The sequence below is a fragment of the Acinonyx jubatus genome, chromosome C2 (assembly GCF_027475565.1).
Source record: "Acinonyx jubatus isolate Ajub_Pintada_27869175 chromosome C2, VMU_Ajub_asm_v1.0, whole genome shotgun sequence".
NCBI classification, from domain to species: Eukaryota; Metazoa; Chordata; class Mammalia; order Carnivora; family Felidae; genus Acinonyx; species Acinonyx jubatus.
The window spans coordinates 155,211,240-155,238,793 of NC_069384.1; the positions used below are offsets into that span (position 1 = coordinate 155,211,240).

General features: G+C 43.6%; 1 protein-coding gene across 14 annotated transcripts in view; it reads right to left on the reverse strand.

Annotated features, from left to right (window-relative positions):
* ANO10 (anoctamin 10) overlaps window positions 1-27,554 on the reverse strand; it is a 283,614-nt gene that overhangs the window by 166,880 nt on the left and 89,180 nt on the right. For all 14 annotated transcript variants that reach the window (XR_003414386.2, XM_027040522.2, XM_027040520.2 and 11 more), the window contains 6 exons: window positions 26,251-26,820; window positions 24,589-24,644; window positions 22,989-23,063; window positions 21,403-21,585; window positions 11,739-11,930; window positions 3,305-3,433 (listed from right to left, as the gene is read on the reverse strand). Coding sequence is in view for 13 of the 14 variants with exons in the window: in XM_027040522.2 (XP_026896323.1) it covers window positions 3,305-3,433; window positions 11,739-11,930; window positions 21,403-21,585; window positions 22,989-23,063; window positions 24,589-24,644; window positions 26,251-26,820 (1,205 nt within the window). In the remaining variant the exon portion in view is untranslated. The remainder of the gene's footprint in view (window positions 1-3,304; window positions 3,434-11,738; window positions 11,931-21,402; window positions 21,586-22,988; window positions 23,064-24,588; window positions 24,645-26,250; window positions 26,821-27,554) is intronic.

The following is a 27,554-nucleotide window of genomic DNA, read 5'->3' on the forward strand; positions in this document are numbered from 1 at the left end:
TCCACCCCTCAGGTTGCCAGGCATCCCCAGCTTACATCCTAGGAGCAGATTCTACCCAGGCTAGAATTCAGAGTGGGAAGTCTCCACTAGCATGGAGGAAGTCGGGATTAACTCACATCCAAGCCTTCTCAGAACTCACCAAAGAAGAAGAGAAGACCACAAAGGGTCCCCTGTCTTTGGATGACAGTCGTGATGATCTTCTCCACGTCACCACAGACCAGTCACCTGACATATCATTTATTCTGCCTAGTTGCGTCTCGTAGTAGGTAGAGGTACTAAGCTATAGTGTATGTATGTGGACACGTGCGTGTGCGTGCGCGTATGTGTAAAATGTGCACATCTTCTCAGCTACATTAAGAAGCAGAGCTCTTGAGGACAAAAATAAAAAGACAGCTTTGTCTTTCCTTCGCACCAGATTCAGTATCATATACATAGTAGCTCTCAATACTGACTGTGTATAATTAAGGAATAAAAAAAAAATGAGCACTTGCCACTTTGTGTTCTGTAAGTAGAACTCAGAAAACGTTATAAACAAATATAGTCATATAATTAATACCGAATATAAGTTTATCAGAAAAGAATAATACCCATTTTTTCTTTTTCTTTTGATTTATTTTTTTTCAGTTTATTTATTTTTGAGAGAGACAGAACATGAGCAGGGGAGGGGCACAGAGAGAGGGAGACGCAGAATCCGAAGCAGGCTCCAGGCTCTGAGCTATCAGCACAGAGCCCAAGGCAGGGCTTGAACTCACAAACTGTGAGATCGTGACCTGAGTAGAAGTGGGATGCTTCACCAACTGAACTACCCAGGCACCCCCATTCTGTGTTTTGAAATTTAAAAAAAAAAAAAAGAAAGAAAGAAATGTCCATTTTCTTTTTTAATAGCTTAATTTATTAATTCCACATTCACAGCACTGAACTGTATACCTACCATCACTGTTCAAGTGAGTACTCTTATTTACTAGATGGAAAAGTAGACACCATCCCTGGTCTTAAGAAACCAACAGTGCATGGGAGAGACAGACATGACATAAACACGCCTATCAGGAAGCGCAAGGCATATAAACGGGATAATCACCATGAGGGAGGGCCATGGAGGCTTCAAGAGATCCAGCAGAGATGGAAGGATCAGAAAAGCCTGGGAGACGAGTGACATCTAAGCTGAGACATAAGGAATAAAAGTGTGCTAGCCAGGCCCAAAGAAAGGATTTTGGTCCTAAGCAAAAGAGGAAAGAAAAAAGAAAAAAAAAAAAAAAAAAAAAGATTAATTAACAGAGTGAGGACTTCTGCTTCTGGAAGGATGGAACAGAAGTACTTTTCACTACTCCTCCTGCTAAGAACAACCAAAGACCATGGACATGACATACAAAATAAACACAAGGAAACTCTGAAAGGTAGAAAGAAGGCCGACTCAGCACAGACCCCAGTACCCTAAGGACCCCAGGTATTCCTCTCTACCTCATACGTCCTAGACTAAGTGCTGAGGAAGGGCAAGCACAAATGCCAACGGGCACAGACAAAAAAAAAAAGTCCCAAGACAAGCCTGTTCTCTAGCCAAAGGGCCAGCACAGGGGCGGCCCAGCAAGACAGAACTTTTAGACGCTCTAGACGAACACCACAGAAATACTGCGGCCCACCCCACGCAGGCCAGCAAATTCCTGGGTGCCATCTGCAGAATGCTCCTGTAGACCAGGATATCTCCCAAATTAAGTGAGAAGAACCAGGCCCCAAATATCTGTTGTTAAGACATCAGCAAATACAAAAGAAGAAAGAAGTAGCATTGGGGATACACAGAACTCTGGACCAGCCAGAGATCTGGAGAAAGCGAAGGCAAAATCAAGAAGCGGGCAGTGAACACGTCCCGCATCGCTCAGAAGCTGGCAACGGAACCCCCAGATGTGGCTCACGGCAGAGCTCTGCTCGATTTGGGGGAGGGGACGGTTTTCAGGTCCTTCCATGTCTCTCAAGACTTTCACACTCCTCTTGTTCTGGTTCCCAATTTACCAAGAAATCTTCTAATAAACCAATTCCACTTTAACTTTAACACCAACTGTTACAGTCATTGGAAAAGTATCTCCTTATGGTAAGTTAACTGCCTGGCATTCTGGTCAGTCCTTTGTGAGTTTCATTAGTTTTAAGCATCGGTCAGTCCCAAAAGCCTAATTAACTCTGCATGTACTGGCAAAGACAAGATCCCAGACCCACAAACTTAAAGGCCACATCTTAAATGGAAGGTACGCTATAAGCCTGGGCAGCTGGCCGTCTAAGACGCCTCTGTCTTGATCTCTCACTTACACAGGTGAGAAACCAGCCTTGCAAATAGCTCTCCAAAATCCTATTCAACTCTCAAAATTCAAAGCAGACCTACTTTTCTCTGCTGGAGCCGTCCCCTTTCCCTCCTACTCACTGCTGTCTAAAATCATTCTCCAAAACGCATATTCTGCATAGAACATCCACCACGAACACAGATTCCTATTAAATACACAGAAAGATAAACACAGCAAAGCAGAATCTGTTTCTTCAGCCACTCCTGGAAAGGCACAAGTTCACACTCTGACCGCTAGTTGGCCCTCAGTCCTGAGGCCTTAGGTATACGAACCACCGCCTTACAGTCCTGCTAAATTCTGCGGGATTAAATGTTCACAACTGCTCTATTTTTAAAGTATCTAAAAATGAAAGGTCACAATAAGCACTAGCAATAAAAAAATTCCTGCAAACGCGTCCATTTGCAATTGGTCAGTGCTGAATTTTCAAGATGTTACAGTAATCCATATTCGGAACCACCATAAACAAAATGAAAACCTAAAAAGTACAGCCAGCCAGCCTCCTTGAACTTCGTATGCACGGTTATGCGCCTTCCTGATACACATCACATCTGGGTGTTTTAGAGTTTCACAATGAATTCCACACCTGTTGCTAACGAGATTTAAGTCATTATCAAAAAGCATTTCTTAGGATCTATTTGCGGAAGAACGTAGAAATGACAGAAGAGGCTAAAAAAACGTCAAATCTACAGAATTCTATTTCATACGGAAGTTCTCTACCCAGCACCGGACAGGTCAGCGCAACGGGAAGAGTCACTTTCCCAAGCCCACCACGGCGACAGTCTCTCAGAGCTGGGCAGCAACCAGAAATGCGTGTCTGTCCGTCACCTGAACTACCTCGCCTTCTTACCAGGAAATCTGTGTCGTTAAACTGCCAGTTACGGACAGTCAGGGATACCACTGCTGTCTGTAGGTCATCTCTGCTTAAACAGAGGCGTCTGCGTGGAGACTATTTAAAATACGTTGAAAGTTTCACTTACCTCCACGGCTACCACAATCAAAACGAGGTCCAATTTTGACTCTGGAAAGAGGGCATTCACTTGTGGTGACATTCCAATTAGAGCACAGTTAGTGACCACAGATATAACACTCATTGTTTCAAAAGCCAACTAAAAGGAAAAAAAAAATGTGAAATTAAAAACCACAATGACCTCTTCCATACTTCCTCAGCCTTTTTTTGTATCATATAAAATCAAAGAAAAAGGCTTTCCCTCGTTCCAAATATCCCAAGTACATTTAAAACCTTTTCTCTATAATGCTGTGATTTTCTTCGGCTTAAAAAAGTCAGGCCGTTACAAGGCATTTTCAATATTTATGGCTGGAATATCCAAAGCACTATGTTCTACCTTCCCAGCTGGAGGTGGCCAGGGACCTGAGAATTTGGAATACATCCGAGAGGAGTATGCTGTTCAAGTTACCCTACTCGTACCTAAAGGGAATCTAAGGTGGGGCCACCAGAAAAAAATGTTTCACATTCAAAAACTGTTAGTATGATTTCAAATGGAATTTTTTTGTGACTGTCTTACTCTGCCACATTACAGACCACAGCTGGTTCGGCTACACCAGAGGCACCAGCTACCGTGATCCTTTCTGAGTGGCATTCGCCCAGGAGACTTTGGAAAAACACACGTGCCCCACCGAGCTACTGAACAGACTGACCCAAGGCCCCGTGGAGGAGTCTCCCAGAGCCCACTACAGAGTACTGACTGCGGAAACGTGACCACTGCTCGGTCGCCCTTCCTTTTCATGCACAACACTTGATCCCTGCCGAGTAACCCAACCACTGGGAAGGGACGTAGAGGTTTCCATTCCATAACGAGCCAGTCGCGGGGAGGAACGCTGCAGCCCACAGGGAATACGGTCAAGGTGTTGTGACGGCAACGCCTGGTCACCCACTCGGGTACTCTGCTTGTGGCGAGCACAGCAGAGCATACAGACTTGTCCAATCACTGTGTTGCACACCCCAAACACGTGTAATGTTGTGTGCCAACTGTATTTTCGTTTAAAACAAGAATCAAAGTCCCACTAATTCTAAAAAATACAATTACTGTTAGAAACTAAAATTTTAAAAGAAGCAAAACAAAGCACGATTGGATCCCAACTGAATAAATATCTGGTCTCATGGAGAATTTCCGCTATCTTATTTTAGCGATCTTTGTATAACTTGATTATTTTTTCCGGAGTTTTCTTTACAACAAACCTACTCAAGACTTTATCTTCTCTTTAAATAACTTAATTTTTTTTATTTATTCATTTTTTATCTTTACAGAGCTCAGAATTGAAAACTTGAAGTTACAGTGAAGAGTCTCCTTGCCCTCATGTACCCCTTACCTGCCCGCGAGCTCCTGTGCTCCCTACAAAAGGATCACCATTATTAATTTTTTTTTTTTACCTTTCCAGATACTTTATATGCAAACTTTATAAGGAAATTTGAATATATATGCCCTTTCTTCCCCTCTTTCAGCCCAATGCATACTGTCCGGTCCCTTGCTTTTGTCACTTAAAATGTCTTGGAGACTATTCTATGTCAGTACTCAAAGAACTCTCTCATTCTTTGTCACAGCTGTTTAAATATTTTATTGCAGAGATGTATCGGAATTTATTTAACCATTTCCTTATTGGTGGGCATTAGTTGCTATGACAATCATTGTTCCATTTAGTTACCATGTAAATACATCATTTAACAAGAGTGGAATTAGGATAAATTCCTGAAAGTGGAACTGAGTCAAAGGTACCACGCATTCATAATCTTGATAAATAACGTCAAGCTGCACTCCATGAGACTGACCAGTTCATCCTCCTATCAGCAGTATCTAAGAGTGCCTGGCTTCCTGCATTTTTAATACCTCTATAATGAAACATGATTTTTTCAAATACAGCTATATTGAGCTATAATTTATGTGCAATAAGCTGTATTCATTGAAGGTATACACTTCATTAAGTTTTGATTGACGTACACACCTGTGAAAACACCACCACAAACAAGATGCAGAATAATTCTACTTCCCCCAAAAGATTCCTCATGACCCACTGCAATCCATCCTTCTCTTCACACCGGCCCAAAAGCAAACACTGATCTGCTTTTTGTCACTGCAGTTTTGTCACTGCTCCAGGATGTCATAACTGGAATGACATAGTATATACTCTTCCTCATCCTTTCACCCAGTATGATTTTGAGATTGAGCCATATTATTTCTATATCTATATCTAGTCTTTTCCATTTTTATTGTGGAGTAGTATTCCATTTTATGAATATACCATCATTTTTTATTTATTCACCTACTGATGGAACACTGGGTTGTTTCCAGTTTTGGACTACTCTGAAGGAAGTTACTGTAGACACATGCGTGCATCCTGAAGTGTTCACGTTCTCTCATTTCTCCTGGATATTTAGGAGCCGATGTGCTGAGGGTATGGTAGGTGTACGTTCAACTTTTTAACAAACTTCCATCTCATTCTGCAAAGTGACTGCACCATGACGCAGCCTCGCCAGAAAAGTATGACAGTTGCAGTTACTACACATCATGGCCAACATTTCACACCACGAATCTTCATTTTAAACTGGGTATGTAGTGCTATCTTCTGGTTTTCATTTGCATTTTCCCGGTAACTAATTATAAATCTTTTCATGAGCTCACTGGCCATTCACATATGTTTTTTGGTGAAGTACTTCTTCAAATCATGGTCCTTGTTTCCAAAGGCTGAAATGTCTTACTGAATTGTAAGAGTTTCTTAAGCTGAACACAAGTACTCTGGCAGACATACGTATTGTGTATTTTTTTCTCCCATTCTGTGTCTTGCCAGCTCTTCTTTTAACGTTAGAAGAGCAAACTTTCCCCCCTATCTGGAGACCTGGTTATCTCAATGCTATTAGTGGACAATTATTTCCCCCACCGAACTGAGACTTCACATAGACCACACAATCCATTTCTGGACTTACTCCTCTGTTTAACTGGTCTGACTGTCTACTGATGCACCAGGACCAAACCACGTTAATAACGGAAGTTAAGTAACAAGTTTTAATACATGGTAAGTGTCCCTATTCTTCTTTATAGCTTTCTTGTTCTTCTATTTCATTCATTTCTCCCAGTGAATGTGACAATACATTTACCGGCTTAAAAGAAAACCTTGGGCTGGCGTAATGCTCCGTTTGTAAAGTAATTTGTAGGTCAATTTGTAAATGAAAGAAGAATTGATATGTATTGAATCCTGAGGCTTCCTTTATCAGTTAGCTGTTACTACATAACCAACCACCCCGAACTCTGGCTTCAAACAGCCATTTATTTAGCTCATGATTCTGTGGGTGGACAATTTAGGATATGCTCGTCTCGGCAATTCTTCTGGTCTCGGCTGACTTTGACTGGATTTGCTCACGCACCTGAGGTCAGCTAGTGGGTAAACCAGAGATATCATTGGCCTTATCAGGCTACTTAGAACTTCTAGTACCATGTCCGACAAAGGTAGCAAGAGTGAACACCCTTGCCTTGTTCCTAATTTTAGAAGGAAAGCATTCAATCTTTCACCAATAAGTATGATGTTAGCTTTAGATTTTTTTTAAAAAATAGATGTCCCTTATCAAGTTGAAGAAACACCCCCATTTCTATTTTTGTGAGAGTTCTCAAAAAGGAACGTTGGATTCTCTCAAATGCTTGATATTATTGGTTGATACAACTATGCAGTTTTTCAAACTATTAAATGGCAGATTATACGGATTAATTTTCTAATATTAAACCAGGCTGGCATCCCTGGACTAAATCCCCCTTGTCATGGTATACACTTCTTTTTATAGATTGCTGAATTCAGTCTGCTAATAGTTTATTCAGGTGTTTTGTCCACTTACTCACAAGGGATGTTGGTTTGTTGTTCTCCTGTCTCGCACTCTGGTTTTCTACTACACTGATACTAGCCTTCATAAATGAATTAGGAAACATTCCCTCCTCCTCTGTTTTCTGGAAGAAATTGTGTAAAATCGGGGTTCATTCTTAGAAATTGCTAGTGAAATCATTTGGGCCAATGTATTTCTTTTTTGGAAATTTATAATTACAAATTTAATTTCCTTATAATTACAGAGCTACTCAAATTATCTATTTCGTATTGGGTGAGTTGTGGTAGTTTGTATTTTTGGAGGCAATGATCCAAATTGTCAAATTTATATGTGCAGAGTTGCTCATAATCCCTTCAATACCTTTGGTACTTTAAGGGTCTGTAGTGGTACCTGCTGTTTTATTTTTATATTGGTTATCTTGTCAACTATATTGATCTTTAGAACCAACTCTTTTCAGTAATCTTCTCTATTATTTTTGTTTTTCATTTCATCCATCTGTACTCTTATCTTTATTATTTTCTTTCTGTTTCTTCTGGGTTTCTTTTGTGCTTTGTTTCTAGTTTCCTGAGTAGGCATTTAGATTATTGTTTGAGATATTTTCCTCTTCTCTAGTGTATGCATTCAGTGTTGCAAATTTCCCTGTCGGCACTGCTTTAGCTGTTTGTACTTTCATTTTCATTCAGTTCAATGTCTTCTGAATTTACTCGAAAATTTCTCTTTGACCCATCATTATTTAAGGAACGTGCATTTGGGGGCGCTTGGGTGGCTCCGTTGGTTAAACAACTGACTCTTGATTTCAGCTCAAGTCATGATCTCACCGTGGTGAGATCAAGCCCCATGTCAGCCTAGGCATGGAGCATGCTTAAGATTCTCTCTCTCTTCCTCTCCTACTGCCCCTCCCTCACTCATGCCCTTCTCTTTCTCTTTCTTTCTCAAGAAAACCATGCATTTAGTTTTCGAGTGTTTGGAGACTTTCCTGTTATCTTTCTCCTGCTGATTTCTGGTTGGATTCCACTAGAGTCAGAGAACATACTATGATTTCAATTCTTTAAAATGTTTAAAGTTTGTGTTCTGCCCGAGGATGAATGCTCTGTAAGCACTTGAATGTGTATTCTACAAGTGCTGAGCAGAGTGCTCTGTAATATGGATTTGATTCTGTTACCTGATGGTGGTGGTATTGGTGAGCCCTTCTATATCCTTGCTGACTTCCTAGCTCTTGTTCTACCAACTGTTGAGAAATGCGTGTTGAAGTCTCCAGCTATACTTGTGGGTTTGTCGACTTCTCCTTCCAGTTCTATAAATTTCTGGTTCACGCATTTTAAACCACTGTTGTTCATTGTGCACACACTAAGCCTGCTATGTCTTCTTGGCAATTGATTATGCATATTACTGTGTGTGTGTGTGTGTGTGTGTGTGTGTGTGTGTGTGTGTGAGAGAGAGAGAGAGAGAGAGAGAGAGAGAGAGAGACATCTTCCTTGACTTAGGAGTTGTGTTCCAAAAGGGTAAGTTACAAATATTGTAGGACAAAAATGGACCTACTACACCTAATCTACTGAATTAGAGCTGAACCTATAGCTCACCTTAAATGTGCTAAGAACCCTCGGATTAGCTTACAGCTAGCTGGGCAAAATCATCTCACACAAAGCTTATTTTATACTAAAGTATTGAGTATTTCCTGTAATTTGTTGAACACTGTACTGAAAGGGAAAAACAGAATGGTTGTGTGGGTATGGAATTGTTCTAAGTGTATCAGTTGTCTACCCTCGTGACTGTGTGGCTAACTGGGAGCCGTGGTTTGCTGCCCAACATCGAGAGAGGATCATACTGCATGCCACTGGCTGGGGAAAAGATCCAAATTCAAAATTTGAGGTATGGTTTCTACTGAATACATATCACTTTCACGCCACTGTAAAGCCAAAAAGCCATAATCTGAACCGTTGTAAGTTGGGGACCATCTACATATGTTCAGTCTACTTGTGTCACCATTTATCAGTCTGAAGGATGTACAGAAACCTCACCTCCCTTTACCATTCTGTAAAATATCTTAATATTTTCCCTGCATATATTTAGAATCATCAGACAGTGTTACAATTTTTGTTCCAATTGTCAAACGTAACTTTAAAGACTTAAGAGGAGGAAAGTCTGGGGTGCCTGGGTGGCTCAGTCGGTTAAGCCTCCGACCTCGGCTCAGGTCATGATCTCGCGGTCCGTGGGTTCGAGCCCCGCGTCGGGCTCTGTGCTGACAGCTCGGAGCCTGGAGCCTGCTTCAGAAATATGTGTCTCCCTCTCTCTCTGCCCCTCCCCTGGAGCCTGTTTCAGATTCTGTGTCTCCCTCTCTCTCTCTGCCCCTCCCCTGTTCATGTTCTGTCTCTGTCTCAAGGATAAATAAACATTTAAAAAAGAGAGAGAGAGAAGGAAAGTCTAATTATGTTTATTCGTAGTTTTGCTTTCCATGGTTTTTCTTCCTGACAGTCCCGGGTCCCTTCTTCTATCATTTCCTCAAGCTTAGAAAAATTTTTTTAACTATTCTTTTAAGGGGTATCTATATGGCTCGGTCACTGAAGCACCTGATTCTTGATTTCGGCTCAGGTCGTGGTCTCATGGTTCATGAGATTAAGCTCTGCATTGGGCTCTGCGCTGACAGTGTGGAGCCTGCTTGGGATTCTCTCTCTCCCTCTCTCTCTGCCCCTCCCCTGCTCACTCTCTCTCAAAATAAATAAACATTTAAAAATCCATCAGTCAATAAAGTGGCTATTCTTTTAGCATAGATTTTCTGGCAACAAATTCTCTTCGTTTTCTTTCATCTGAGAGTGTCTTGATTTCCCCTTCATTCTTTTTTTTTTTAGTTTATTTATTTAGTCATTTTTGGGAAAGAGAGAGAGAGAGAGAGAGCAGGGGGCGGGGTAGAGAAAAAGGGAGACAGAGAATCCAAAGCAGGCTCCACGCTGTCAGAGCACAGCCTGCCGCGAACCGTGACGTCACGACCTGAACTGAAATCAAGAGTCCGATGCCTAACCAACTGAGCCACCCAGGCACCCCCTGCCCTTCGTCCTTGAAGGATATTCTCTCTGAATACAGGGTTCTGTACTGACACTACTGTTCTTTCAGCACCTGAAAAATACTATGCTGCTTTCTCCAGCCTCCGTTATTTCCGATGGGAAACCGGCTATCATTCTAATTGTGTTCCTCTATAGCCAACATGTCATTTCTCTCTTGGTGCTTTCAAGCTTTTGTCTTTAGTTTTCATACGTTTAATTACCATGTATTGGACACGAACTTTGGGGGGGCTTATCCTGTTTGGGATTCACTCAATTTCTTGAGTCTGTAGTTTTGGGTCTCTTGCCAAATCAAAAAGTCTTGGACTTATTACTTCAGGCGTTTTTTAGCCCCTCCTTTCCCCGCTCCTTCTGGGACTCTGATAACAGGAATGTTAGATCTTTTGTTACAGGCGCACAGGTCTCTGAGGTTATATTTACTTTGTCAGTCTATTTTTTCTCTGCTGTTCAGATTGAATCATTTCTATTCCCTATCTTCCAGTTTCTGATCTTTCCTCTATTTCTTCCATTCTGCTACAGCGCTCATCCACTAAGCTTTTTATTTTAGTTATATTTTCCACTTCCAAAATATCTATTTGCCTCTCTTTTATGTCTTCTCTTTCTTTGCTGAGATATTCTATGTTTCTGTCTGTTTGAGGTACATTCATTTGATCAAGGCTGCTTTAAAATCTGTCCGATATTTCTAATATCTGTCGCCTTGATGGTGGCATCTACTGACCGCCCCTTTTTTCTTTTTGGTTCATCCTGGTTCCCGGTATGATGACTGTTTAAATAGAAACCTGGACATTTTAGGTGTTAGATTCTACAATTTATTTAAAGCTTTTGTTTCAGTTGGTTCCTCTAACACCACTCTAGCAGGCAAAGCAGGGGCAACACCTCGTTAGGTTACCCACTTGGATACCACTGACACCCAGCGTGGAGGGTGGGGTCCTTCCTATTGCGGGACTGGGGCCAGAACTCTGGTCTCCCACCAGACCTTCCCACGGACACCTCTTCTGCTAGGACGAATACAAGTGCCTCGTGTGTGTTCCCACGTTCCCACGTGGTCTCTGCTGTGCTGGGTGGTGGCAGAAGGCCTGACGCTCCATTAGGCTTTATCTGAAACCACCCCAGCAGAAACTGGAAAAGGAACCTCATTATTGCTGGGTAGGGGTGAAGTCAGACTCCCGACGTGATCTGCAACCCACACAGAAGTGGGGAGGGCCTCATCATCACTCAGTGAGTGAAGTCCCACCTGGCTACTTTCCTAGAAAACTCTCAGAATTTTTACATCTGAAAGGGGTCACAGAAATTATAATTTACTCCTCCACCCCATCCCCAATTTTCAAAACAAGGAAAGCAAAGCCCAGAAAAAGTAAATGACTCTTTGAAGAGACACAACACAGTCTGTGGCAATAAATAACATGAAATAAAATAAAAATAAAAAATAAACTAAATTTCTCAAATTTCTCCTTAGCACCTTTGTTTTTAATCATAATGGCCCATTTTGCTATTTTTTTCCCCCAAAGGAATCATGTTTTCTCAAATAATTACCTGCCAGACACCAATATTGGCTGAAGGTTCTGAGAATGGACGTTTCAAGACCCTGCACATTTTTAAGGCATCCGAATTAACTTCAGTGAAGTTATTTAACACAGCAAAGGCAGCTGCTAATGGGTAGACGCAGGAGAAAAGGCTCACATAACCGAACTGAAGAAATAACTCCAAGTAATCATCAAAGGTACCCTGAAAATGTAAACCACAAGAAAAAAACAGGAATTGTTTTAATATTATATAATAACAGGAACACTTTGCAATACCATCCAAGGCACCAGCCTCCAACCAAAAAACAATCTTAGAATTCCTCCCAATCTCTTCTTGTCAACAACAGAACTTACATAAATTCAAAAGCAATTTTGTATTTAAGTCCCCGAAAGAATGAAAAAAATGATTTAGCTCCTCATTCCATTGTGCCAAATCACTGAATCGTTACATAACAAACAACAGCAAAGCTAAAGATGTTTGCTTTTAACCAACTAAAAAGAAATGATCCGACATCGCTATTAGAAATCTTACACGACTGCCCCCTCACGTCATGGGCTCCCCAGAACCTCAGTCCCTGACCCTCCATCAGAAAACGGATGGTGGTGATGCCAACGAGCGTGGCGATGACCTCCAGAAGTCTGCCCCTCCATAAAGTCGACACCAGCAACAAAAGGGCAAAACGTGTCAGGACCAATTTTTCAAGTGCTCGGGAAGTCAACCAAAGGCTTCCAGCAATTCTGCTGGCACAGCTCAGTCGTCTGGCATTCTAACTTGTTCTCATCTCATCTCCTGCTCCCCAGTTCTGCAGCAACCTTGAAAAAACCCAGCATGCACCACCAGGACGGGAAGGGAGCAGCAGACTGGGGCTGGAGATCTGGCAAAGAAAGCCTCATTCCCAGAGGGAAGTCATTATCTGGCCTGGTTAGTGGTGACCTACAAGATTCCGCCCAAAAGGCTTGTCTTGATTCAACTTCACTGAGTCTCTTCCAGTGCTGAGGGCTTCTCCCTGAGTATGTGAGGTGAATTTTTAAACACTGGTCTGCCTGAGGCCATGGGTAGCAGCGGGGGCAAACAAGAGACTAGCCAGGGAGCTCAACAGGACCAGCTGAGGAATGAAATAGCCACAGGGGGTTTGCTGAACGCCAACATTTTCCTGGGAATCTAGAAGACGCGGCACATGCAAAGGATCAACGCACCATCTCAGGAAACACCACAGAAGGCTCGAGGATCTCACCTCTGACTGACCTCGGGGCTCTGCACAGGCAGAAAGTGAACGGCAAGGCAGAATTTTAAACTTCCTGGTTTAGTGTTGAAGGCACGCCCAAACACGAAAACAGCGACCGAACAGACATCTGATGAGGGACAGAAGCAGGGAAATGCTCACTTCTAGTCCAGCAGGCTGACCCACAGCCTCAGAGTTTTCATTAAGGGCCAAATTAAGTGCTGCTTGCTACGTTCTCAAAGGGTCTCGTGACTACCTGTGCGGATCGCCAATTACTATCGAACTGAATGATGAGCACTCGAGAAATGTTGCAGAAGTAGTTTTATTAATAGAAACTTGAAGAAACATTTATGATCTGATACTCCCTGCATGTCCTCTCCCCCTTCGGCACTAAGCATACGACCACCAGCTTCATACAGCACAAGTGCAGCTCTTTCTGCCCGAGTTCTGTCCCCGTGCTATAATAAAAGCACCTTTTTGCACCAAAAATGTCTCAAGAATTCTTTCTTGACCATTTGCTTGCGGCCCCACGTCGATATCTATATAACACTCAACCCAACGACAACAGAATGCTCGTTCTTCTCAAGTGCACACGAAACATTCTTCAGGATAGATGAGATGTTAGGCCGTAAGACGATTCTCAACAAACCCAAGAGGCTTAAAAATCATACAAAGTATCTTCTTTGACCACAGTGGAATGAAAGTGGAAATCAGTAACAGAAGGAAATTTGGGAAATTCATATTGAATGGAAATTAAGCGACATATTCCTAAAAAACCAATGAGTCAAAGAAGAAGTCACAAGAAGAATTAGAAAATACTTTGAGATGAATGAAAATTAAGACACGACATATCAAAACTTAAAGGATGTGGTGAAAACAGTGCTCAAGGGGAAGTTCATGGGTATAAATGCTTCATTAAAAAAAAAAAAAAGGCAGATCTCAAAACAACTGAAATTTTCACCTTAAAAATCTAGAGAAAGAATAGTATACTAAATCTAAAGCAAACAAAAGCAAATAGACACAACAAAGTTTTATATGTAGCACAGTAATGTACATAACATATAAATGTACACTTTCTCTAACTATATATAATCATCTCAAAAGATACAGAAAAAAACACAAAAAACCAAAATCTGATACCCCTTCATGATAAAAACACTCAACAAATGAGTGACAGAAGAGAATTTCCTCAAAGTGGTAAACCGCATCTGAAAAACACCACAGCTAACATCACACTTAATGGTGAAAACTGGAAGGGTCCCACCTAAGATCAGGAACAAGACAAAAATGTCTGCTCTTAACTCTTCTATTCAATTCAACACTATCCTTGCTGTTCTACCAGGAATGGAAAGGAAGGCAAGGAAAGAAATAAGAGCCATGGAGAACAAGAAAAAAAAAATCCTATTTGCAGAGGACATGATCTTATATATAAAAAACCTCTAAAGAACCCCCCAAAAGATTATTAGGTCTAATTATAAATGATTTAATAATAAACTGCAGGATATAAGATCAATATACAAAAGTCAATGATATTTCTATAAACCAGCAACAAACTGAAAATGAAAGTTAAAAAACAATTTCATTTACAATATTATCAAAAATAAGACACGTAGTAATAGATTTAACAGGGTAAGATTTGTATGGTGAAACCCACAAATCGTTGTTGAAAGAAATTAAAAAAGACCTAAACAAATGGACAGACATTCCATGTTTACGGATTGGAAAACTTAGTATTGTTAAGATGGCAATACTCCCCAAATTGATGAATAGATTCGGTGCAATCCCAATCAAAATTTCAACTGCATTTTTAAAAGAAATGGATATGCTAAGCCTAAAACCATAAGGAATTACAAGAGACCCAGAAGAGCCAAACAATCTTGAAAAAGGACAGCGAGAAATCGCACTTCCTGATCTGAAACCTACTACCGAGCTACAGTAATCAAGACACTGTAGGAATGCCATAAGGACAGACATACAGAGGTCAGTGGAATCGCACTGAGAGTCCGGAAACAAATCCATGTGTCTTCAGTCGTACAATTTTCTTTTCTCTTTTTTTTTAAGTTTATTTATCTATTTTGAGAGAGAGAGACAGTGCAAGTGGGGGAGGGCAAATGTCACCTGGACATTTTTTGCCCAGTTAAAGCTTTTGTTTCAGTTGGTTCCTCTAACACCACTCTAGCAGGCAAAGCAGGGGCAACACCTCGTTAGGTTACCCACTTGGATACCACTGACACCCAGCGTGGAGGGTGGGGTCCTTCCTATTGCGGGACTGGGGCCAGAACTCTGGTCTCCCACCAGACCTTCCCACGGATACCTCTTCTGCTAGGACGAATACAAGTGCCTCGTGTGTGCATCCTCGGGCCTCCTCGTGATCATCCACTGCACGGGCAAGAACCACGCCAGCTTAATAAAAATGTATGTCACAATATTTTAAAGCAATAGTCTCTCAAATGAATTATTGTAATTATTGTTACTGTATCTCAGAGTCCGTCTCTCACCGAGACGCGCACAGTAGGCTCACTAGTTGAGCTGCAGTGGAAGTCAGACTCCACTTCTGGCAGAAAACGCCCAAACCTAGGTACAGAATACTGGCAATGGCAGAGCGTGCTTTCAGACGGCCTGGGTGTGAGGACAAAGCACGAACCCAGGGACTCCGCTCTGGCTGTTTTCAAGGTTCACACGTGCCTCCAGAGCTGGCGGGTTGGGGCTCAGTGGGGGATTCAGCGGTGAGTAGTTTCTCAACGACTGTCTGGAAGCATCTGGCTCTGGAAAGTATTTCCATATGCTGTGTTGCAGCACATAGAAGTGGTTCTAAAATACACCCAGTGGTATAGCATCAATCCACTTCTCTGAAAAGCGTAGAAATCAAGAGCAGAGTAAAAAAAAAAAAACCTTAGCTGTTACACCATTTTTACCACAATTGGGTCTTGAGAAATCCTGACAGCCTATGCTCGGCTTTCAAAACTGCTGTTTCAGATCAGAATGTACAAGATAGAGCCCTCTGCAGAGCTGTGTAGACAAATCCTCCCGTGTGCCAATGGGCAGCCTCCAGAAGGCATGCTCAGGCCTGGCATTTTTAGCATACAACACGAGGGGGCCCCTTCTCCGCACAGGAGCGCACTGTGCATTCTGCCTCCATCTCCCGCAGGGACTGAGTATAGCACACACACGCTAACACTTTATCAGGACTTTTACACTGAGCGCTTTGGAGTCAGTAAATTTAGCAAACTAGGGAGGCACTCCAAAAGCAAGGAGAAAAAAATGCAAATTCAACAATGTAAATAACTGCATACTGAAATAAAAATACTTAACCAAGATACAGTCTACCCGATTAGCTACAAGTTAGCAAAGACCAACTAAGACAAACTTACAAAATGTAAGAACAAAGCAGTCCTGAAGAACACTGTGGTATTTCTGTGAAGTCATAACTAATTTTATGTATCTATTTACTAGATGAATGGAAACAAAGTTTCAGGTTTCAGGGCCTCTATCCCACTGGATCCTCAAACCAGCCGGGCAGAAACAGGTCTATGAGTTCCCTACGCTGAGTATACAACAAGGAAAGAAAGTACTATATTTAAGGCCACAAGCAGCACACGGACACTAGGAGCTGACCATTTTTCTCCTAAAACTGTTCCTTATTCAATATTATACTGAACGCTCGCTAAGAATTACCATGATAAATGACATGGGGACAGTGACCTCAGCAACAGAGAAAGAAAAATTATTAGACAGTGGCACTTAACCCTAAATAAAATACTGACATATTCAACGTGACAATGTGTATTTAAAAATAGTGAGCAAGAAGAGTGAATCACTTCAGCACAGATGTTCCATTAGGAAATTTACAAGGGGGGTGGGAGGGAGGGGAAGGTGAGTGATGGGCATTGAGGAGGGCATCTGATGGGATGAGCACTAGGTGTTGTATGGAAACCAATTTGACAATAAATTCTCATATTTAAAAAAAAAAGGAAATTTATTAGTGTAAAGGAGACTATTAAATCTTAATACGATAATCTCAACAGAAGCAAATAAACGAAGAACTTGATAAAATGTAACATCTTTCACAATACAAACTCTGCACAAGTAAGGAAAAGAACATTTTTAAACTGATAAAAAGCTACCTACCAAGAACATGGGATAAATGTTGACACTCAATGGTGAGGAGACCAAAAAAAGAAAAAAAAAAAGTCAGGAGCTAGAGAAAGATTCCTATTGTAAATACTTCTGTCCAAATTATACTGAACATATTCATGAGTCCAATAGATAATAAAAACTGTACAGATGAAGGAAGAAAGAAAACAGCCATTTTTTTATAGCTGAAATATCTGTCTACACAGAAAACCCAAGAAAACCCAAGAAAATGGATTAGAAAAAAATGGGAGGGTTCATCAAGGTTGCTGGGTAAAAAGGTACAAAAATCAACCGCATTGGCATCTAGCAGCAACAATTTAGAACTTTTTCAAAGAGCTACCAATGACAGGAAACCGGAAGTCTCAAAATATCTACCAGCAGCTCACTTACTCCTTCCAAAGTGCAATTCCGTCCCTGCAACGAGCCCAGCCCCAGGTCAAGCAAAGGACCCGACAAGGCGCAGGGCAGCCTGACGTCACAGCTCCGGGTGGGGTGCGCCGGAAGATGCTCTCCCAGAATCGCTCAACTGGAATCTCGTGAGGAACCCATGGGACACACTGGCTCCACAACGAGCCAACGCCCCGAAGAACGAAAAAAGCAAGGGGCTATTCCAGACCTGCAGTTTCCAAGCCTTCTGGTCTCTGCAGCCCTAAACTCTCAAAAATGCCTGAGGACAGCAAAGACTTTTTGTTTACAGGAGTCTACCTCATGATATTTACCTATTTGAAATTAAAACTCAAAACCGTAAAAAACATTTCTCATTGATTCGTTTACACAAAAACATTAACATCAATGAGATACTGCTTGAAAAACAATTACATTTTCCAAGACAAAAACATTCAGTGTAGAGAGTGGCACTCGTTTACGGTTTTAGCAAATCTCTCAATGTCTAGCTCACTAGAAGGCAGCTCGTTTACGGTGTGGCGACTCATCATGAAAAGTCATAGTCACGCAGCTGTGCAGTTGGGCAGGATCCGGGAGTTCACAGGGCAGGGGCAGCACAATGCAGACCCGAGGCACCCATGGCCTTAGCCCTGGCGGGTGCAGCAGGCCCGAAAGACACCGGCGGATTACCCCCAGGGAGGCCCTTATGGAGGTTTCCTTTTTCCTTACTTTTCACTCTGTCCTGCATCATCCAAGCTTCCCATTGTGCCTAAACAAGTATTACTTTTATAACGATTTTCGTGTTCCAGTCAAATTGTCTTTCTTCCCAAAACTTGGTAATACTACTTTAGATTCATGTGTAGCAGTCAGGATGAGCTTTACAGAGAATACAATTCTAAGTTCACTGACTTCAGTGTGGAGAAAAATACACCCAGAGGGAAGGATCAGCACGTAGGAAACAGTGGTCTAGATCAAATGTGACCCAGAAGCATGTCCCCTCTCCCAATACATGCAGAGAGTTGAAATAGCAAATACCGGACTGTCGTTCCATGGAGAGAGTAGAGGGGGATGTACAGGAGGTGAGGAGGAAGCGTGTCAGATCACCCAGGGCCCCAGCCCCTCGAGCAAGTCAAGGAGCAGCACCGCTAACCGCAGCATTCGCTCACAGACCCGGGGCCTGCAGTAGAAGCGAGTGTCCTGCTTCCTGCCCAGGCTGAATGACAGGTTCCGAACTGGAAAAGCAAAGCCTTGAATCTTGTTCCTGATTTAGTCACCAAGGGATTAACAGCAGAGAGCTTCAACTGCCTGTTATTAACATGGGAAAAGCAACGCTCACCTTACCGTCCTTCACCAAGGTGTTATCAGATGTCATGAGATGCCAAAAAGGTGAGGTCTCAGATTCTGACAGCTGTCACCTTAGTAGCATATAGTTGTTGGATGAATTAAAATTGCTTGGATGAGAATGTTTATAGCCGCACTATCCACAATAGCCAAGCTGTGGAAAGAGCCCAAATGTGCACCGATGGGTGAATGGATAAAGAAGATGTGGTATATACATCTATACAATGGAGTATCACTCGGCAACCAAAAAGAATGAAACCTTGCCATTTGCAACTACGTGGATGGAACTGGAGGGTATTATGCTAAGTGAAATTAGCCAATTAGAGAAAGACAAGTATCATGACTTTGCTCATGTGAGGAATTTACGATACAAACAGATGAACATAAAGGAATGGAAACAAAAATAACATAAAAACAGGGAGGGGGACAAAACAGAAGAGACTCACAAATATGGAGAACAAACTGAGGGTTACTAGACGGGTTATGGGCTCAATGGGTAAGGGGCATTAAGGAATCTACTCCTGAAATCATTGTTTTACTATATGCTAATTTGGATGTAGATTTTAAAAAATAAAAAATAAAAAAAATTGCTTGGATGAGGGACATATTGCTTGAACTACTGTATATGAGTCAGTGAGCCAGGGGGAAAGGAGGGGAAACTGGTCTGGAGAAGACTGTGAATTTGGTTTGGGGTACTTGGGGGCATGATGTAGTCTGTCCAAATAATTCAGAGAAAAAGAAGAGACGAGAGCTGATTCTAAGTGACCACAGGGAGAGAAGAGGGGAAGGAGAGACGACAACATGAAATAATTATTTCAAGACACTGGGGCAGGAAAGACAGGACACAACCAGCAGAAGCGCGTGCGGGTTTGCCTGGTTTGGGACAGGAGGGCTGCCGACAGCTGGGGCAGGGAGACGGGGAAGCGGGAGATGTGGCGGCTGCAGGCGGGCGCTGGGAACAGGGGCCTTTGCAGACGAGAGGAGAGGCGGAGGGGATGGAAGAGAGAGCTCAGGGGAAAGACTGCTTGTCCGGCTTCCACCAGAAAAGGAAGGATGAAAAACAAATACGGCCAGAAATCCCGCTCCCCAGAGCAAGCAAGGAAAGGAGTCAGACACAGACTGAGGTTTTAGGCCCCAGCCAGCCAGCCCTTCGACCAACACAGGCAAGAAGCACCACAAGGTGCAAATGCGCTCCTTCCTTGCACGCCTGTGTTTTCTCTGACGCTTCACATACAAACATAAGCAGTGTTACTAGCCAAGTGTGCCGTGCGTATACTTTGAATCACACTCCCCCCCACAGACAGCACTGACAGAAAATGCTAGTGCATATATGCATATTTCATCAAGACGCATATCACCACGCAAAAACCAGAAAAACAGCTGCACAGGTGAGAAATGGAACAAAACGCAAGGTGGTAAGCGGGAGCCTGGCCCGACTCCAGCCCGCAGGCCAACGGACGTGGCTCGATCTGTATCCTGTGGGGCGAGGGATTCAAAGGCACCTACTCCCCTGAAGCATTACTGGGGCTAGGCTGTTTACAAAACCAGGGGCTAGAACAGTGGTCCCCTGTCCTTGAAAGGGGGCTGAAAAAGCCACAGCTGCCGCCCTGACCTGCAGTCTGTGTCGACTGGCTCTGCAAAACCCCCAAGGTCCCCCACAAGGTGGGAGCCGGGGCTACAGACCCCTGGTTTTAGGCTAAGCCACAGAGGCCCCTGGGGCAGCTGTGAAGATCGAGCAGGAAGAAGCGAGCAGAGAGGGAAGACACACGTCCTCAAGATGAACACACCAAGTAACACTCGCGGGCACACGAGAAGAAGGAGCACGTGGGCCAAGAGGGTCAAAAGATGACGCGCGAAGGCGGAAAACAAGACCACGAGAGTTGAACGGTAACGGACTCTCACTGACTGAGCCGCTGCAGGGTCTAACTCACTGAGAAGCAGACCGCACCGCGCAGGAAGGTGCAGGACACAGGACACAGGACACCGGGACCCGAAGGGCGCACGACCCCGACGCCCCTCGCCCGCGAACACACGGTCAGGTTCCACGAGCCGGGTGCTTCCTTGCACTGTTGTTACAGGCGGCCAGCCTTGCAGTGATCTGCGTGCAGCTCCTCAAAGGAACTCAGAAAGTCTTGATCGAGAAGGAACCACGGACACTTCCCACACCACTCAGGGAAACTGGAAGGATTCTGCAGCGCAGCGCCCCATTTTCGGCGGCGGCTTTCCGCCTCCCCCAGGAGTCTGCAGCAGCCCCCGCGAGTGAGCAGGACGCGGCCTCTTCACAGCCGGCCGCCGGGGCAGCTTTGCAGCAAGGGTTGCCTGGCGTCCTGGGGGGGCGGGAGGAAGCAGTGACACGGCCGGCCAAACCTGCCCCCTGCTGTCCTGAGGCTTAACTTCAGATTGAGGGCGGCAACACCGAAGGCGCGGTCCCCCCTCGTTCACGGTGAAGGAGCTCTTGGCGCGGACGCTGGCAGGAGAGCACTTCCAAAGTAGCCACATCTGGGCCAGCGAGCGGGTCCACACTTGTGAAGCTCAGTGCCTGACTGCTACTCGCTTTTACTCAATGGTTAATTCGGCAATATTCACACTTACCAGATAGGTTCCCATTTCTTTCTCCAGGACAACCTGTTCGTACAATGTAGCATCGATGTCCGCTTTCAAAGCCTGCACCTTCCTCTTCACCTGCACGTGGTGCTTCCTTTGGAGCCAGTAAGGAAGAAGAGACTCCATAATTTGGTTAAGGATCTGGGAGGTAATCAGGAGAGTGGCCAGACTCTAAAAAGAAGCAGACAAGTAAGATCTGACAATGGAGCTTAGTAAAATCACAGTATGTGTATAATTATGCAATAAATAAAATGGAATCTTCAACAAATAGCATACCATTAATATCACAACTAATATCAGAAAAGCGAGGTGCTAGAATAATGTTTCCAATTTATTGTTTTTTCCCAGAGGAAAAACACATTAAAATACAAAAAGTTATAAGTAAGATTATAATAAGAAATAAATCAGTTATAAATAAGATTATAATAAGAAATGAAATCAGTAATGAGCTGGCAGGGGAACAATTTAATTTGAAATTGTTTTTTGTCATCTCATCCTTGCTACAACATAATAATCTGAGTGATATTGCCAACTCTGAAAAATAAAAAAGTTTGGCGAAACTTCAAAAAACTTATAAAATGAATATACCCTCCTTCATCGTATAAGCTTAGAAAGTAGTAAAAAAGCCACCCATAATTCCACAACCATGATGGAACCTCTGCTAACATCTAAGGATATTTCTTTCCAATCACACGTAAAATACAAGCAGCCCACGTACTGCTGTTGACTGTATCGTTCCCAACCTTCACTATTACACATGCTGCTCTTTGGATACCTGTGTACACGAATCTTCGCCCTGTCTCTGGTGGCTTACTGAGGATGGACTGTGGTTCTTGGCAAAGCTGCGCTAGCGGCTTCTAGAAGTGCTGTGTCAATTTCCACTTACCCCAGATGGATAGGAGTGTTTCCATCACATACTACCTTTGCTAGGATTATAAGTGCATTATTCTAAAAGTCCTCCCCATCTCCTTGTCCTTCATCTCCTGTTTAAAAAAGAGACTTTTGGGGCACCTGGGTGGCTCAGTCGGTTAAGCATCTGACTCTTGATTTGGGCTCAGGTCATGATCCCAGGGTCATGGATCGAGCCCATGCCTAACTCCACGCCCACTTACAATTCTTTCTCTCCCTCTGCCCCTCTCCCCAACTCGTGCTCTCTCTCTCTCTCTAAAATAAAAAGAAAAATTATAAAAGTTAACAACATATCCATTTAAAAATGAAATGGGAAAGACCTATTTAAGGTTGTATCAATCACCTCTCACTCTGACACACACACACACACACACACACACTTCAATTAAGGAATACTTTCCATTAGAATTGCTTTTACAGGCTTTGAGATGAACTATATATGTGTTTTTCCTGTACCGCATGATTAATTTTACAAGTTGGTTAGCTTCAACGAATTTGTTTTCAGTTGAGTACGATATACAGTGCAATTGCTAATGGTTTTTCACTTAGAATTGGCTTAGAAATATACAAAATGTCAGATTTTATCCATAACAATATTGTTATCTGAATACAGGAAAGGACCTCTGAAACCTACAAGACTGAGACTTCCTGCTTTTCACACTCACCTGACGCAACAGCTTCATATCCCTCAAGACAAAGGCGATGTAGAAGAGGGAGGCAAAGCAATTCAGAAAGTTGAACTGCCAAGAAAAAGACGGCAACATTTCACACTGCTTTACGGTACTTTATTACAGTTGTAAGTACAGCATTAACAATGTAACGAGGGACTTCCAGCCCTCACCAGATGGCAGACTTGTTTCTCCTGCTCCTCCTCACTAAGCACATCCAGAAACCCTGGAAATACCGCAAGAGGCGAGCAGAGGAGACCTCTGACAGCTGCCAACAGCTTGGACAGCGAACTGGTTTGGGACCCACGGCCCGAGGGAACAGCGGAACAGTGGAGCACCCGCACATTTCTGCTACATTCTAACGGAAGAGGAAGAGCGAGGCCCAGCCTTTCCCAGCCCCCACTGGCAAGCCGGATGGCCTGGGCGGGCTCGCTCCCTGCCCACCTCACCTCTGCCCACCCCCCAACCCCCCGTTCACTTGAGGAGCCCTGCGGACCTGGCAACGGGGTCCACCCGGACTCCTCGCTAACACTGAGTTGCCGAAGGATGTGCTTCCTTCCCGGCAAGGCCTGGCCCACCGGGCCCCATGGAGAGACGCCAGGCCAGCCAGACGGCACCAGCATTCTGCACGTCAAGCATCTCTCAGTGCTAGAATGAGGCCTTCAAAGACTTTTTAGAGATGCATGGCTGCTTGCCCCTTTTCTAAAGTCCAAACTGCTAAAACTGTTCGTTTTGCATTACCTATTTATAAAAAATGCTGTATTTTACTTGCCACACTTGCCTCTATAATCAGACCTACTCCCATAAACCTAAGCACCTTCCTGTCAGGGCTTTGTGATCTCTTAAGGCCTGAACAACCAGATAACAAGCTTCTGACAATGATTTCTTGGCTGGAACAGAAACTCTTTTCTCCGGAACCCTTTCTTGGGAGTAAGATACATGGACTGTGGTCCAGTCGAGAGGTCAGAGGGCTCTTTCTACGGCTTTCTCGATCCTCAGTCATGCTACCAATGGCTGCGGTAAGCTCCTGATAAATCAAGTGCTACCAAGCTGGTACTTCTTTTTTATAATAATAGTGGGAAAAGGGCAAAATGTGTGAGCTTTTACACAAACAGCAAGCAGGTTACACTACGCCTTCTCTCCATTTCCTCCCTCCCACCCACCAAAACATGCTGGGAACCTATTAGACTTTAGAAATTTCTTTCAAAAAGTAAAAAAAAAAAAAAAAGAAAGAAAAAAAAGTTAATGGTCCATCACTAAACAGACTGTGGGCAACTGAGAGAATTGTTAAATAGTGAAGCAAAGAAGTCACCAAAAGGAAAAAGAAACATGTCTGTAATGTGCTTAGTTTTTTAAATAACTAGAAACTGGCTACCCTACTAATTTCTATACTTGAAGTCTTACACCACGTGCACATTTGTAGTAAGAGCACTGAACATATATGTAAGCACACGTAATCCTGCCTACCTGTACAAAATATATTAACCATCTGATATCTTAAATTAGAAACCAGTTTTCATATTTATATTTCTAAGTATTAACCAGTATACATAAGCTTCATAATTCAAATGGATTTGTACATAAAAACTCTACTCACCACTAAAACTTTCAGAATTAGATGATTCTGGTAGGCAGATTCCAATCTGTGATTCTCTACAAAAGGAAACAGGAGAGGAAATTTCTCTCAGATAAGAAAGCGGTATGGTGGGCTGTCATGGGGTAAAGGCAGATGTGCTGAGGCAGAGACATCAGGCAACGGAGCCTCGGCGAGTAAATGTGTCAGACTGTCAATCACGGCTGCCGCTTATCCTCAAGAACATCGCACAGGAAGAAACGAAGATTAGGACACATTTTCCACAGTATTACAAGAGCACTGTGTTCTGAAATTTTTTTTTTTAATGTTTATTTATTTTTGAGAGAGAAACGAGAGAGTGGGGGAGGGGTGGAGAGAGAAAGAATCCCAAGCAGGCTCTACACCACGAGCGCGGAGCCTGACACGGGGCTTGAACCCACAAACTGTAAGATCATGGCCTGAGCCAACATCAAGAGTCGGGTGCTTAACCCACTGAGCCACCCAGGTGCCCCTGGAATTCTTCTCAAAGTATTACTGCAACAAAGAATCATGGGAGGTGTTGGCAAACGATCCCACAGACAGCCACCCAGAAAAAGACCCTGAACAAGTGGCCACAGTGAAAACTGACCGCAACCTCTGAAGAGGGTGATAAAGTGTCTGTCCACATGCCTTACAAGGATTCACTTAAAGAGCAACTCAAAATTCCCTCCTGAGCTACGGAAAGGAGACACAGTCCTGGCCCCCAGACAGCAGGGCAAAGACGCTCCTGAAGAGAAGTGTCACCCTGCAGAGAGGCGGTGTGAGGCTCGCCTGTACTGGAACCCCAACTCAGCTATTCAGCCACTGTCTGTCCTTGGCAAGTCACTGAGCCTCCCGATACTCAGCCTCCTCGCTACAAAAACAAGGCGGATACCCGCTTCTCCCAGGGTCACTGTCGGGACAATAAATAATACAAAACCTTAGTCCAGTAACAGCACACGGAAAGGACTCCATGGATAATAGTTGCTAAAAGACTGACAAAAGTAATTTAAAACATCTTTATGGTCCATGAAATTAAGGCATAGACTTCTTCATAGGAAATCGCACTGCATATTTACTTGTTTGAGTGAATAACTCCAGAGCAAATGGCCTATCCAGAGCATTTTCAAACCATGACCACTTCCTTCTACCGCAGATACATACAAGGGTACCCGCTACACGCAGGGCAATGGCCACCCTCGGTCCTATGAACGTTGTTCATTTGGCCGAAGTATCTGAAGGTAATTCAATCTACTTTATCCTCAACGGAAAATACCAAATTATGGCATTGGGATCACAGGTTTTGGACACAGAGTCTGGGTTAGCCTGGCTCTACAATCTGTCTGAATCTTGCTAACTCTCTGTGTCTTTATCCCTGAAGATAAACACACTTCCATTTCACAGCGTCCTGAGGAGGTGAAAATGAGACACCATGGACGAAGAGCCAGCCGGGCACCTGGAGTGCAGTAACTAGCACCAAGTGAGTGCCACGATAACCAGGAGCTGAGAGACACAGAGCCCACAAAGCTGACAAACCCCTCCCCCAGTCTCGAGAGTGCACCCAGAGCCACACCTCCCTGCTTTGCCAGGTAGCGTGATAGGAATCCTATGAGCCAAGCAACGTTTCTGATAGGCAGACAAGGCATAGATACAAGCATCAAGTCTTACCCCACGAAGTTAGGAACTCAGCAGCGTATCGATAGAGGCGGTTCATGATCTCAATCACAATGGCATAGATGATGCTGGGCACATACAACAGGACACTGGTCCACTCGGATCCACTATTCTCGTGCAGACTCAAGGCCCAGGCCTCCATGTCAAAGTAAATCATCATGACATACAGAGAGAAGTAGAGGCAGAGGCACACAAACGGCAGAGAGACCAGGTAAATGCGCAACTGCCTCTTGTAGCTGGGGTACAGAGGTTCCTTCCTGCCAGTGACGGGATTGATACCCAGGACCCCATGGAATCCTGGCCGGGGCTCCTCAAACTGTCTCTTCATGACAAGTGTCCCCCACCTGTAGGTCATATTGGCACAGCCACGCTTCCACACTTCCAGGATCACTGTGGACCAGATGAGGTTGAAGGAGGCGAAGATCACGTACTTGTCATAGTCTTCCCACACAAATAAGTAGTAAGGTAACCCAATGACCGCCATGGGGATTAAGGCAACAGTGAAATATTCCAAAAATCCAAAGTAAAGAGCAATTGTTTCCCCGAAGTAGCCACGAATATGGTCTACAATAAAAAGGAAAAAAAAAAAAACTTAAGTACAGACTACCAACGACTTTCACCATTTGTTTTTTTAGGTACGTGGGGATCATTTCATACCCTCGTCTCCCAATCACTGCGTGATGGTCAACCCGTCTTCCGTGCACCACAAAGACCGCGCTTGTCTGGACGGCAAGCCTGATGCTTTCCCCAGCTCAGAGCCCAGGCCACAGCTGCGATGGCTGCTCTCCAGGCACCCTGGGACTGTCTTCCTTTTGCTTCCCCAGCTGATGGATGCCTTCTTCCCAAAGGAAAACCCACCTCGGGGCTTGTCCCAAATCTCCAAGGTCCTAGTTTAAATCCAGCCGTAGCCAATGAACCATTTTCATTTGGGGATTTAAATTTATGCTCCCCACCTTACTCCCACTTCAATATCACAGTGGTAGATGTTCTTTTCAAAGAAGCCTTCCCATCCACAGTGTCTGCTCCCACTATCCAAAACTAAATTTTCATCAATGTATCATAGCAAATTTTTCAGCACACTGCAAAAAAGTTATTCAAAAGCGCAGAACAATATTCTACACATTAACTTCTAGAACAGCCATGGGAACTCACGTATCTATTACCTTCAGATAAGCACTGGGCAAAAGAAGGGACAAGCAACATCACTGTTAATATTCTGTGAACGCCACACAAGCTAACTCAAAAGCAGTCGCAAACACTATCATCCTTTGCCGGCTGTATCTACTCGAGTGAGTGCC